A 15187-nucleotide genomic window follows, 5' to 3' on the forward strand; every position below is an offset into this window, starting at 1 on the left:
GACCTTCACATTCAGTTTTACACTTTGTTATTACAGTAGATTGTCCAATGAGTCTATATAGTAAAAAGAATATGTCAAACAAAAACCACCACTGGTGTCAAAATCGAAAAAAAAGGAACTTCTGCATTGTTCACAATTAATCAAAGATATAGAAAAATACCATTTTTTAAATTTAAAACAAAGAAGAAAATATTTTCTTAGGACTGAAACAAACTTTTATCAAAAACAAATGAAAACATTATCCAACGTTTTAAAACACTGTACACAATTTTGCATTAATTGTGCCAAAATGAGTGTGAAATAACTTATAAACAAAAACATACAGAACTTTTTTTTTAGAAATATAGCAATCTATAACGAGCTTATTAAGAAAATAATATTACATTTAAGCATTTTATAGATTTAAGAATTTTAAAAATCTCTTATAAGAACACTTACCGGACTGGTCATTCATTCAAAAGTATAGCGCTTGCTAAACCGATGACTCAATGCTCACAATTACAATTACTCATGGTAATGAAAATCCCATCCCACTTTTAAACTTAATTTGTAATTAGAAACCATACAATAAGGGTACAAACTATTTAAAAAGAAAAACTTGTTTTAAAAGTTACAGCCATTCCTAGTGTTTTTTTGAATTTTCTATATTTACCTCGCTTTATTTAGAGAGATGCTGTTAGAATCTCAATGTGTCTTTTTTGAATTAAATATAATTTTTATTGTGTATTTTAATTATTTTGTGATCGATCTGCTTGACTTTACGACAGCGCATCAAGTTTAAGGATCAATCGATCATAGATTCAATTGAATATTCAAACATTTGATTATATGTTTGATGAATTTGCACTGATAAGTGACAAGTAAAAATTGATCGATAACAGAAATTTTGAATTTTTGTATTAATTCTGAGAAACATTTTGACTGTATTATTTCAAGAAATCGATAGAGATTATTTTCAATATTTTCACATTTTCATGGGTTGTTTTGTATTTTATTTATTTAAGTATTTACTTTCATGTTCTATGTGTAAAAGTTATTTTTATTTATTAAAGTTGGGTAAAAAAAAAAAAAAAAATTGGTTTTGCCCAATTATGCGACATAGAAGAAAACCTATGCCCTAACAGTATTGTGTATTATTCTTTACTCATTAAAATTTAGTTTTATTTAAGTTGGAATTTAAAATGTAATTTTGAGGGTCATAGCGGCAATTATAAGAAACACAGTTTAACGACATACTACAGAAACCAGAAAGATCACACGCATCATGTCTGATATTAGACTCGCTAGTTTTTCTGAATGCCTATGATAATAGATAAATATTCTCTTATACGTCTACAACAAACAATTTGGACTGAATGACCCTAGATATTTAAAATTAAAATCTGGACAAAGTGGTGTTTTGGTTATGAAGGCAATGATAGATAATAAGGATTATTTTCACACTTTTGTTTACTTTTAGACGCACACGTATTGCATAAATATACTTCAATTCACATCCACAAAATAATAATCCCAACGAAGAATAAGATTCTGCAAAATCACCAAAACGTTGGTATCAACAATAATTGACTTAAATCTTAAATCCAAGGGGAAGACGATAATAAAATTTTATGGCGAACCTAACTCTTGATCGTATGCCATAATTTGTCGACTTAAATATGAAAAACTGATTTAATAAAAAAATACCGGTTAATACTGAGTGAATACATTTTTAAGAAAAAGTTATTATCGTATTACGAGCCAGGGAATTCACAACACTTAAAGAATAGTAATAGTCGCTTATTAAACGTTAGTTATTATTGGACAACTGTTATATCTTATTTTCATTTTAAAAGTGGAAAATTTACTTTACTTTTTCAAAACTTCCTGGTCCACTTTTCAACTTATTAACATTAATACTCGTATATCGTTTTGATAGAGTTTAACCCATTGAAGATTTGTTACCCAATTCGAAGAGAGTGCCTGTGCCCAAGAGCCAAATTATAGAAAGAATATAGAAAACAGACGTCCAACTATGATTATATTTATTTGTTATGTTTAACCCATTTGTTTATGAGATGGAGCAGGAGTTGCGTTTACTGCCCGCGTGCCTCTCCCTGATGCTGTTGAGATGTGCGAGCTGGGCAGGAGACGGTATGGCCGGGTGGACAGGTGTCGTCGCCTGGCCCTGCTGCGGTGGCAGAGACTGTCTCCGCCTCCTTCTAAGTGCAGGGCTGAGGTTATACTTTACTTTCGCCTGGGCCAGAAGCTCCTTGAACACCTGAGAAACGTTGATGTTGTCTTTGGCCGAAGTCTCAACAAAACCGTTCTCCCAGTCGACAGTCACGATTGATTCGTGTGTTTTGATTGAGTCCTGAAAAGTACATTCACTTTTTAAATATCACCCAAGCAAACTGATCGAACGAAACTATATGCCAAGCTGGTAACTAGACCAGGGTGTTTGAACACGATCAAACGACAGTTTGGAAGACAGTCATTTTTTAAGTTAAACAAGAAATTATTAGTAATTATTACCTCATTGTACTGGTTTTCGAGAAGGTCTATCTTGTTGCAGACGACGACTATTGGGACATCGGCATCGCCTTTGATCTCGAGTATCTGGTCCCTGATGATCCTCGCCTCTTCGAAAGATTTCGTGTCGTTGGCCGAATAGACGAGGATGAAAGCGTCTCCGGAAGTGATAGAAAGTGCCCTCATGGCTGGAAATTCGAGGGAGCCGGCCGTGTCCAGGATCTCCAGAGTGAGCCGCACACCGCCGACGTTGAACTCTTCCCTGGGTCATAATTTTTTGGATGAGCGAAGTGTAAAACGGGGTAAAACGCGCGATCCTTACCGGTGCATCTCTTCGACCGTCCTTTTGTACTTGGTTGAGAAAGTACCGTAGAGGAATTGGGCTATTATGGACGATTTGCCAACTTTGGCACCTCCCAGTACTACGATTTTGTGCTTGGACCCTCCGGGAGAGGCACTCGCGTGACCCGCATCGTCTTCCTTCGTCTCACCATGGCTCTCAGGTCTGAAACAAAAACTTCCAATGTGAATTTCCTCAAGAAATATAAAGTTTTAAAGTTAAGACCGATATTTAATCACAATTTATTACACAGGACAGATTTAAAAATAGACGTATTTTTCGTAATTATAGTTTTACAAATAAAAAGATCATTGAATAAGCTGTATTAATGAAAGTAGCACAGGCAAAAAAAGAAAGCACAAAATTTTTTCCGTTTGCAACGTAAACTTCATTCCGGTATTAGCTAAGTCAACAAGGGCTTAATTCGACGAAAGGGTTCTGCACGGAAGATTGTACTAGTACATTTATTTTTAACGATGCGCTTTCCACTTGGCCTGTTCTATTTCATTAAACAAAGAGGTACCTGCTGGAGAAAAAATCTTTTAATCCTGTACCAGGCTTTTAGATTTAATCTGATTTATTATTCAAGACTATTAGATATTCCACGTCATGAAGCTACGCACCATAACCTAAAATTGAGTTTAATTAATTCAAATTTAAAGAATCCTACTTGTCTAGCTAAAAAAGTCAAATTTTTAGAATGCTATTAAACGTTTAATTAGAACCTTAACGAATGTGCAGATGTATTTTGATTGAATCATATTCGTCTATTCTATTCCAAATTGTTGATCGTTTTTATTTTTAGAAATCAGATTTATATATAGTGGATGATTGTTTAGGGCAGAAAAAAGTTATTGGTCCTCGCCCACCCTCTCATTCTTTATTGTTATTCTCGTTTCCATCTACCATACTCGCACCCTAGTACTCGATATTCCTTAGGGTAATTGGGGAAGGAGCCCCTCCATTCATGCTAATAAATTAATTCACACTGCCCCAGTGTGCTCAATATGCCTCGGGGTGATTACGTGAACAGGTGCCTCCATTCACACTAATAAATTAAATTCACTCTGCCCCATTTTACTCAATATGCCTCGGGGTGATGAGGAGAAGAGGTGCCTCCATTCACACTAATAAATTAAATTCACTCTGCCCCAGTGTACTCAATATACCTCGGGGTGATGAGGAGAAAAGGTCCCTCCATTCACACTAATAAATTAAATTAACTCTGCCCCAGTGTACTCAATATACCTCGGGGTGATGAGGAGAAGAGGTCATTCACGCTATAAATTACATTCACACTGCCCCCAGATAAATCCATATTCCTCGTAGTGATGGGGGAAGAAGCCTCTAACTGCCCCAGTGTACTCAATGTGCTTCAGGTGATTACGGGAAGAGGTGCCTCCATTCACGCTAATAAATTAAATTCACTCTACCCCACTGTAGTCAATATACCTCGGGGTGATTACGGGAAGAGGTGCCTCCATTCACGCTAATAAATTACATTCACACTGCCCCAAGATAAATCCATATTCCTCGGAGTGATGGGGGAAGAAGCCTCTAACTGTCCCAGTGTACTCAATGTGCTTCAGGTGATTACGGAAAGAGGTGCCTCCATTCACGCTAATAAATTAAATTCCCTCTACCCCACTGTAGTCAATATGCCTCGGGGTGATTAGGAGAAGAGGTCATTCACGCTAATAAATTACATTCACACTGTCCCCAGAGAAATCCATATTCCTCGGAATGATTGGAGAAAAAGATTCTCACTGCCCCAATGTAATCAATGTGCTTCAGGTGATTGCGGGAAGAGGTCCCTCCATTCACTCTAATAAATTAAATTTACCCTCCCTCAGAGAAATCCATATTCCTCGGAATGATTGGGGAAGAAGCTCCTAACTGCCCCAGTGTACTCAATGTGCTTCTGGAGATTACGGGAAGAGGTCTCTCCATTTACGCTAATAAATTAAATCCACTCTGCCCCAGTTTACTCACAAGCCTCGGGGTGATTGGGAGAGAGGTCATTCACGCTATTAAATTACATTCACACTGCCCCCAGAGAAATCCATATTCCTCGGAATGATTGGGGAAGAAGATTCTCACTGCCCCAGTGTACTCAATGTGCTTCAGGTGATTACGCGAAGAGGTCACTCCATTCACGCTAATATATTAAATCCACTCTGCCCCAGTTTACTCACAAGCCTCGGGGTGATTGGGAGAGAGGTCATTCACGCTATTAAATTACATTCACACTGCCACAGAGAAATCCATATTCTCGGAATGCTTGGGGATGAAGCATACACACATAAATTATATCCACAATGACCCAGAGTACTCTGTATGCCTCCGAGAGATTGGGGAAGAATCTACTTCACTTACTCTAATAAATTATATTAACACTGCCGCAGAGGTAGATGTTATTCATCGTGGTAATTGGGGAAGGAGCCCATCCATTCACGCTAATACATTACAACACACAACATATCACACTGACGTAGGGTACTCGCAAATTAGAAAACCCATTAAATTGGTGACAAATTTTGTATATTTGTAACTAAAGTATTTGTATATTTTATATTTCCGAAATGATACATCAAATCATTTATTAACAAGGTTATTTATTTATCGAGCGAATACATAAACACTAAACTATCACGTAAAGCAATCCAGAAAATGGAGAAAATGGGCGATTGTAGAATTAAACAGCGTTCCCTTTGTGTACCTGAGCCATTTTAAATTTTAAGCAGGGGTCTTTGGACTTAAGCGGGGCTTAATTATATAGAAGGCTTCCACCTAATTACGACGCTTTGAACCAGACCGTTCGCAAATTCTATAACGCCTATGAATTGATGAAAAAAAACGAAAATTTTTCTACTCAGATGTTTTAATAAATTTTGTGATGATACTAGTTAGCATAAAAGCCTTTGATTGTGTATGGCACCAATATCTCATATGCTTACTGGATTTTCCAGGATATGTCATCTTATAAGTTATTATCTGCCATTATTTATGTCCAGGTACAGTCAGGTTTAATGATACTTAAGTGGCAATGCATCGGATGTTCCCCAGGGCTCCGTGCTGGGTCCTATTCTTTTCAGCATCTATAAACGACTTTAAAGAGATCAAATCGTTTTCGGACTTAGCACTGTTTCACGTCTAAAGTACAGTTAACATTGGCGATGCATTAATCGTCCAGACCTAAAACTGTCATTCATACATTTCTTTAAAAAATACATGTATTCATTAGCGTGAAAACATTCATTAGTAAGATGGCATTTATTATTAGTGAGAATGTTGTTAAGAATATACTTATTAGCAAGAATGTATTTATTAGCGAAAAAGAGAATGGAATAGTGCATTAAATTTTTAATTATTTAAGAAATCTACGGACATAAAAACGAATTGGCCACAAAAACCAATCAATTAAAAAACGAAGATTAATTATACTTGATTATCCTGTTAATCGAGTTGGTCCCGTTTTGGCATTTCGCTATTAGTGTTCACTATTTTTATTTAATTACAATTAATTAAGGTTTTTAGTTGAGATGAAAAAAAGTTAATGGCACGAGAGGGATTCGAACCCACGAACTTCGGCTAGATACGCCGCTGCTCTACCACCTGAGCTATCGTGACCTCGATCCACTCGGACATCAACTCTTTTGACTTTTGAAAAATGGCAAAAGGAGGGAAAACTCATAAATTGGGTTTGAGATGGGGAGTTGATGTCCGAGTGGATCGAGGTCACGATAGCTCAGGTGGTAGAGCAGCGGCGTATATAGCCGAACGTCGTGGGTTCGAATCCCTCTCGTGCCATTAACTTTTTTCTTCATCTCAACTAAAAACCTTAATTAATTGTAATGTATTAATTGGTCAAGCGGACCACGAAATTTGTGAATTTTTATTTAATATTACTATTTTTACATTTACGTTTTAGTGGTCAATTGACGAAGTTACTCTTTCGACTAATTATTCTTTCTATGTAAGGTCTTGGTTGAGATAAAAAAAGTCAGTGTCACGAGCTGGATTCGAACCCACGACCTTCGGCTAAATACGCCGCTACTCTACCACTTTAGCTATCGGGACTTCGATCCTCTCGGACATCTACTCTCTATTTCACTCCAATTTATTATTATTTTTATTTATTTATAAGCGTTTCGCTATTAGTGGTGGGACTATGTAGATGCCACACCCTGCTTATAACCCTGACATCCACTGAGGTAGCGAATCGCTGGGCAAAATGATTGGAAACGACCGAATTAATTTTTTATTTTATTTTTTTATATTTTTTTTTATTATTTTTTTATTTTTTATTTTTTTAAAGAAGAAAATAGAGAACATATTGACAGAATATTGTTCAATTTTGCCTCAACTACAATGTTGAATAATCATTTTGCTCTTTAGTATAGACAATTAATCTACTTCGCAAGTATTCAACTTCCGTGTTCAATTTACAACTGTTTTGTCTGATAAAACTGTTTTTTTTTTGGCTGAGTACTTGAACAATTATAAGTACAGAAAGGGAATTTAAGCGGAAAATAAATTCCCTAACGTTGTTATGGCAGACGTAAAAACTCACGATTGATTTCCAAGGGGGTTTCCCTTTGTAAAAGCCCCCTCTCCAAAAACCGTGGTTTTTAATTACACAGATCCACCAGGAACAATGGATTTGTTTTTAAAAAGACGAATACAACCAGAAGGGTAGAAAAACTCCCTTCCACCATCTTTCTCCCGCTAATTATTTCCAACTGTTATTTCCAAGAAACGAAATATGCCCCTGGACTGGATTTACGGAGTGATTTATTTGAGTGAAAGTAATTTACGCTTCTACTGAAAGCTTTTGAGCTTGTAGAGTTATACAAAGGGACTCTTTTCATTAACGTAAAAAAAGGTACTCGCTGGGATTTAACAAACTGCTTATAGAGAAGTACAGCAACCTGTAGTTGTAATTAGGCTATGCAATTAAGCGTGTGATACAATAGATTTAAATAAATACACTGATGGACAACTTTAACACACAATTCGGATTATTTAGCTTAACATTAAATACATTTCTACCTTATGTTGATGAAGAAGAATCGATCGCAAAGATCTGGTTTCTGGTCAGGTAGAGAAAGAAGTAGAGATTATTGCCAATATTTCGGCCTTTATAAAACACATCATCAGGGCCTGAATAAATATTACATTATTATGTTATTATTTCATTAATTACAAGTTTTGGTTTGTTTAAACGTACAGCATCCTATTTTTTATATTAACATTTCAGAATAACGAAAAACCCGACGACATCGACTATGAGGTCTCGAAGTACATGAGGTGTGTAAGTTGAACTAAGACAAGTTTTCTGTGTTTTTTCTATAATTGATCGTAAAACTAGATAATACCAATAATTTGCAAAATAAATAAGTCGTTTTTAAACAGGATTACTAAGGTTAGTGGTCTCTCCAAAAATGTAGGTCCAGTCGATAAAGAAACGTTATGCGGAGGAGGTAATTCTCCTCAGACCAATCCACTGCCCCCACAAGTCAAGAAGGAAAGGGGACAAAAAAGTTTTCTTTTTACTGATTATTTAATTTGGTAAGATGCAGTCTGGTGTGATGTAGGTTAGAAAAACATTATCTTCATCTTGCAAACGTTTCGATCTTTATTGAAATCGTCTTCATGGCCTGGGATTTATGAACAATGTTTAAATTATACAAATATATATAAGATCTTAATATGAATTTATACAATAATATACACAATATAGAACTTTTAGGACTTACAAAGTGTTTGACAAAGTTTGGGTTTCTGTTTAGTTCCAGTTTTATTACTAAATTTTTAAATATTTTTGAATTTTTTTTCAATAATTCAATAATTTTTTTTTAGAATTAGGTAATAAACATTTTTTTTTAAATGTCTTACTTTTAACAACCGGGCGATGTCAAATTGAGCTGATCTCACCACTACCTGAGGTGGGATTGCCCACCAACCTTAATAAGATTAATTTTTCTTTTTATCTAAGGTTTTTGGTTGAGATAAAAAATTAGTGTCACGAGCTGGATTCGAACCCGCGACCTTCGGCTCAATACGCCGATCTTCTAACCACTTGAGATCTAGACTTCATCTCAAGTGGTTATAACAGCGGCGTATTGAGCCGAAGGTCGTGGGTTCGAATACCGCACGTGACACTAATTTTTCACCTCAACCAAAAACCTTAGATAGAAAGAATAATTAATTGGACCAATTAATATGATCAATTAAGATCGATAAGCAAATATTGCTTAATCCCGATGTAAAAAGAGCCGTGGGTAAATAAACCCGGCTGAGTCTAAGGGTGGGACAACGACGTCAAACCAGCGACGTTTTAACTTAAAAAAAAAACAAAAAAAAACTAGAAATTAAAAAAAATTAGAACAATTACGGGTACGAAAGATAAATATATATTTCTGGATTTTAAAAGAATGCTTATGTGTGCTTCAAAAAACCCAAGTCCGTTATGAAAATAATTCATCTCTCGTGAAAAATTAATTTCCCTGTTCACAAGAACAGGTTAAACTTGTGCAAAACAACGTGTTTATATCCCACAAAACCCTTTGCTAATAGGAAAAAATTAGTAGCAATTCTATAAAATTTACACTTTGTAATATGTTTTTTGTTTCTCCTGTAAAATTTGAAAAGTTGGAGATGGTCCCTTTTCAAAATGGCCGATTCAATTATGCCGGGACACCGGGCAGAGTGGGTGTTTGCAACTTATTATAAATAACATCAGATATAGCAAGCAGTTCACAATGGAATCAGGAGAGATCAAACAGGGGTGAGTTGTAATGTAGTTATGCAATTTATGTACGAAGTAGGCATTCCCAAGCGCTCACAAAACAAGCTTTCATCAGTTTACAGTTATCAGTATCCGAAAATCTCGAAATCAGCAGCATTCAGCTCGTTGACAGGCTCAGCGCTGGGTACAGTAAAGTTCACCCTTAATTACCAACTTTCAATTAGTTAATCTTTTTTATGTAAGGTATTGGCTGAAATGAAAAAAGTTAGTGTCACGACCGGGATTCGAACCCGCGACCTTCGACACAATACGCCGCTGCTCTAACCACTTGAGCTATCGTGACATACCTGTGGGTTCGAACTGAAGTGGGTTCGAATCCTACTCGTGACACTAACTTTTTCATTTCAAACAATACCTTACATAAAAACCATTAATTAATTGAAAGAAGTTATTTGGTCAATCACGAAACATAATTGGCTTAATAACTAATTAATTATTTGTTTAAAATTGACTGATTCGTTCTTGACAACATTGCACCGACGTAATAAACTTGTAATTCATGATTGGTTTTATTGACGGATTTAATGACACCTTCATTATGTACTCAAATCTCTTCTTTATGCCAGCGGCTCATTTTAATCTCCTGGTACAGGCAGTAAAAATGTATCCGGCTCATTTTACATCCCCTGGTACAAGTAGTAAAACCAAAAACGGCTCATTTTACCTACTTTGGTCAATCCCATGGGGTCGGCTCAATTTGACACCGCCCTCACAACCAAACCTATTTTTGCTATTAAAAATATGAATAAACCTAAATACTTTAAAATTTAAGGGTGATGCTTTAATTTTGTCCATCAGTGTATATACAGCATAATCTAAATAAACGTTTTAATAATTTAATAAGAAAATAATATTTGCATTTTCCTTAAAGTTCTTGGCTGAAAACTTTAAGACTAAGTACTTAGTAAGCATCTCCTCATTAATTATTAATAGTGGAAAACGTTCTATATGTTGGAAAGTTTCAATTTGGCTTAGGTTATCGGTAGATGCTTATTTTAGGCATAGTTCGATATCACGAGATTATTATGATATAACAAGATGGTTTTCTTATTGACCATGAAAGATAAGAGCTTTTTGGGACTTCAATCCGTCGAAGGGTTATTTGAAACGAATGGAGTAAGATGTCGCTTGTACGTGGTATTCGGAAACTTGACTTTAATTACAGAAAGATACAGCCGAAGAGTTTCGCTACACATCGTTTGAAGGTGGGGAAAAAGGTTAAGATTACGACCGAGGGAGACATCCGATTTCCAAGGGGAAACCAACCAAAAGGAGTAATTAGGCGGAATGTTCTTAATTTTCTTTATAAAGACCGTACACTTCTGACACGAACGATTTTCTCGGGATGAAAATAAAATACGATTTGATAAAAAAATCCTTCATTATTATTAATTGAAAGATATTAATTGGTCAAGCTGACCATGAAAACTAGTGAATTATCATTATTATTATTATTTTCTTGTTTTACGAGTTTCGCAACATCAGAGGTTATGCCGGTGTTTTTGAAAAAAAAAAGCGCATTGTAAGTATGCAGGGTTCGAATGCAGGGCCGCTGGATTCGAACCCCCGACCTTCACCTTACAGCGATGAGCGCCGTGTCAACGCCTAAACCGTTGCGGCCACCGACAATGAAGGAGGAGGCTTCATTATTGAAGACAATTTGCATAAGAAATAGCAAAAAGAATAAGCGCAAATTATATTTTATTTGAATTTATGATTCGAATATCCTGGTTTACCTATTTCTTGTTCAGGACGGTCTGACGCATTGGGCAATTTACCTCTTCAATATTGTCAGGGTATAAGCAGGCGCCGTCACTAACCAGCGCTGAGGATGGCCATTTCATAGCGCATATCGAAGAAATTCTCACAATATTTTTTTAGAAAGAAATATACAAGACCGATGATCACGGGAGGGATATGTCAATCTATCAGGAACTGGCATCTGGGAAAGCATGGTATATTGGACCAGTAGTAAGTTATGCGACGAGGAGGAAGAAACTGCGATCCATATCACCCTCGCAAAGCACCAAATAGAGACATAACCGGTACCAAGAAGACACGGGTAACCTACAACTTCTTAACAGAAGTATCGAGTCAATTGAACTGAACTAAAGAACGAGGAAAAGTACAATAAAGAGGAAAGCTGCAGTGCTTGGGGAATACAAAACTCTAAAATACCAGCATACCATTATCATCATCAACACCGAATTCCAGCTTCACCATCTTGCAGACCTCATGAACAAATCTCACTATTCAAATAGTGATGTTTGTTTCTGATCCTTCTAGTCTGAGTGTTTGTCAAGGTAATAAAGAGTGTGAGGCACTCTCCTCCGAAGTTGAACGTTTAAATGATCCAAGACCTCAAAACTGCAGCTTCATCACCCTACAGACCTCAACAAGAAATATCACCATATGAGTTTATGACTGGAGATGTTCTATGTATTAGATTTATTGAGATCTGAAGATTAATTGTCAAATGTTTTTCAATGAAAAATTATCGTTTGGACTTTGGACGGTCCATGTAACGAGTAATGTCGTCAGCCTCCAAATATTTTTTTTTAATTAATTTTTTTTACGAGGGTTCGCAAGAGCAGAGGTCATATCAACCGGTGCCGGTGCTTTTTGAAAAAAAAAACATTTGTAAGTATGTCGGGTTCGAATGCAGGGCCGCTGGATTCGAACCCGGGACCTTTACCTTACAGTGATGAGCGCCGTGTCAAAGACTAAACCTTGCGGCCACCGACACCCCCTCCAAATATTATGTTATGTATGTTTTAATGAACATATATAAAGATTGTCATTATTAATGTCCTTTGGATGAATTTGTTTGTCCTAAAAAAATCTTCGAAATACTATAGTAGGAATGCGCAATGGAAGCGTAAGAATGATGAGGGTGCTTCATTCCTGATCTTCCTGAGCCTTCTAGCCCACCTGGACATGAATAACGGCTCCCAATGATTTATTCCCAGTTTGTTGAAAGCACTTTTATCGGACTGAGACGAGGATCGAGGAAAGGTGATAAATTCTACTCGAAGGTAACCCGAGGACAATGCCTGCCGGTGGCGATAAAACTGCGGGCGCAAGGCGCATTTGGCCCACTCCGCCCTTTTTTCCAAGTTATTGCCCCTTCGACGGTTCCTTATTTGTCTCCTGTACATCTTCTAGCCGTTTATCGGGTAATACAACGCAAATTGAATTTACCATTCGGCCTTGGAGTTTGGGTTTCGTCGGTGGAGTGGACGGCAAAAATAAAAAATAAATCCTTTTTAAAGGATTTGCAATTTCTTTCAACTCTTCGGGTAATAAAACGTGATGGAGGCTTTCCAGCAATCCTGTATTGACGTAAAACCAAACGACTTGCGATAAATATACGAACACCATAATCACAAAAGAGACAAAACATAATACATGCCAGTCATAATTAACCAAAAAAGACAAAATCAAGCCATTTCTTAGTAGACATTCCTATAGTGAAATTATTGAATTGAAAGTTTGAAGATCAAAGTTCATGGTTTTATTTATATTGTTACAAGATACTACATCAAACCTGGTAATTTATGGCTTTGGGCGTTTCGTAGTGTTCCTTTCCTAGCTGTAGTGATGACTTATGTCGTGCCAGTGACTCACCCTGCTTATATCCCTAAATTGCGCATACCTATCCAGTATCATTTGTTCAGGCAATGTTTCCGATTTGCAGAAAATTCGATTGTGCAGATGTTGCAAATTATGACTAGCCAGCTGGTGTGGATGCTTTGTTAAAAAAAGAAGAAAGGCAACACTCCCGGCAATAATAACCCAAAGAAAATAAAATCTGGTCCGGTTTAATTTTGCCCCAGGTGTCCTGTGACCTTTTCTGCGCTTTTGTCAATGTTATTTTCGATCTGACGGAATGTAATAAATATTGTTGTTACAGTGAAAAACAAATCATGCCGCATAATAGCATAAATAGCAAGAATCAGCGTCTCTTTTAAAAAACTAGTAAAAAAACAAACAACAAAAGCAAGATGAACAGTAAATGTCAAAACTAAATTACTCTTATCAAAATTCGAGTTATTAAAAAAAATCTATTCGTGTAAACCGGTAATTGCTTATCGTGATATTGACGTTGGCAAAATTTTGGACTGGATAAGGTCGAGTACGGGCCAGCTATAAATTGCACCACCTGGTTTATGCTAAACCATGGCACCGGCTGCCTCCGAGCATGGGCCATTGCCTGGCCAGGATCTAACTGCAACAACATTCTAAGAACATATGAATGTGATTTGTCATTCATTGTTGCATAATTCTACGCTTTCGCGGACTGCTGGGATATTGTCCCGCCCACCAAAATCTATTTTATTTTAAACTATCATACTTTTGTTTTTTAAATTATGAAGAGATTAAGTAAAGATAGTAAGATAAAAACTTCAGGGCATAGGGAACTTTTACATATTCTGGCTGGAAATTTGAATAAAAATGATCTATCGTTAGATATTTTTATAAATTCTTTGTTTACTCGTGACGTAAAATTGTCATGTAAATAATGACTGCATCAAATGATTAAAATTGCCCCAAATATTTTACAAAATCTAATAAATATTGATGTTACTGGGAAAAACGAATCATGGCGCATAATTGCATAAATTGCAAGAATCAGCGTGTCTTCTACAGTAAATTTAAAAACTAAATTACTCTCGTCAAAATTCGAGTTATTAAAAAAAATCTATTCGTGTAAACCGGTAAATGATCTATCGTTAGATATTTTTATAAATGCTTTGTTTACTGGTAAGGTAAACTTGTCATATAAATAATGACTGCATCATATCATGCTCTAATTCCTGAATTTTCGCTAGAGGTTTGAATCGTGGAAATACGAGAAGCGAAACCAGACGGACAAACTGTTTTGCAAGGCTGAAATGGTCGACGGGTTTTAGGCTTCTTCTTGAAATTTATCCTCCTCAAAGTAAAAGAGTAAATGTAAATTATGCAAAAAGGCGGAAGAACCCCGAATCTCTAGAAAAAAGACATCGGTGCAGCGTTCCTCTCCAGGAGTAAATGTTTCGGCAATTTACAGTACGACCTTTGAGGTATATCTTGACGCTGGAAAATCACCTTTGGACAGTAAATTTACAGAGAGGTGGGTAAGAAAAATCTTTAAAGGCTAAACAAAGCCAAACAATTAACATCTACTTTTTTCTGTACTTTTGCCATTTTTTTTGTAACTTATGAAACTTACATATTTTTACAGTTGTAAATATATAGAAATGAAATACAATAGACATTTAAACAAACGGTTTGCAAGTTTAAAAATAATTTAGCAAATTTAATGGTTTTGTGGATATGTTTATACTGTATGTCAACAGGTACGCGAGCTTTTGAAATATTTTGATCTTTTATTAAAAAAAATGTAATTAAATAATTTTACCCGTATAAAAACATCAGAACAAAAGAACTTTTTGTTCATTAATAAATTACTTTTGAAGCGATGACACCTTTTGCCGGGCTTTTATCGCGGCAAGTCGTAAATATTCATGGAGTCGCCGGGC

At 36.1% G+C, this 15187-nt stretch overlaps 1 protein-coding gene across 2 annotated transcripts in view; it reads right to left on the bottom strand.

Annotated features, from left to right (window-relative positions):
- Positions 1-47: 47 nt before the first annotated feature.
- The window catches only part of LOC106664828 (ras-related protein Rap-2a), a 297001-nt gene continuing 281861 nt past the window's right edge, over positions 48-15187 (bottom strand). For both annotated transcript variants that reach the window (XM_014390847.2, XM_024225789.1), the window contains 3 exons: positions 2834-3016; positions 2515-2773; positions 48-2353 (listed from right to left, as the gene is read on the bottom strand). In XM_014390847.2, the coding sequence (XP_014246333.1) occupies positions 2051-2353; positions 2515-2773; positions 2834-3016 (745 nt within the window). In that variant the 3' untranslated portion in view covers positions 48-2050. The remainder of the gene's footprint in view (positions 2354-2514; positions 2774-2833; positions 3017-15187) is intronic.

This window comes from Cimex lectularius, unplaced genomic scaffold (assembly GCF_000648675.2).
Source record: "Cimex lectularius strain Harlan isolate CLEC.00 unplaced genomic scaffold, Clec_2.1 scaffold137, whole genome shotgun sequence".
Lineage (NCBI taxonomy): Eukaryota > Metazoa > Arthropoda > Insecta > Hemiptera > Cimicidae > Cimex > Cimex lectularius.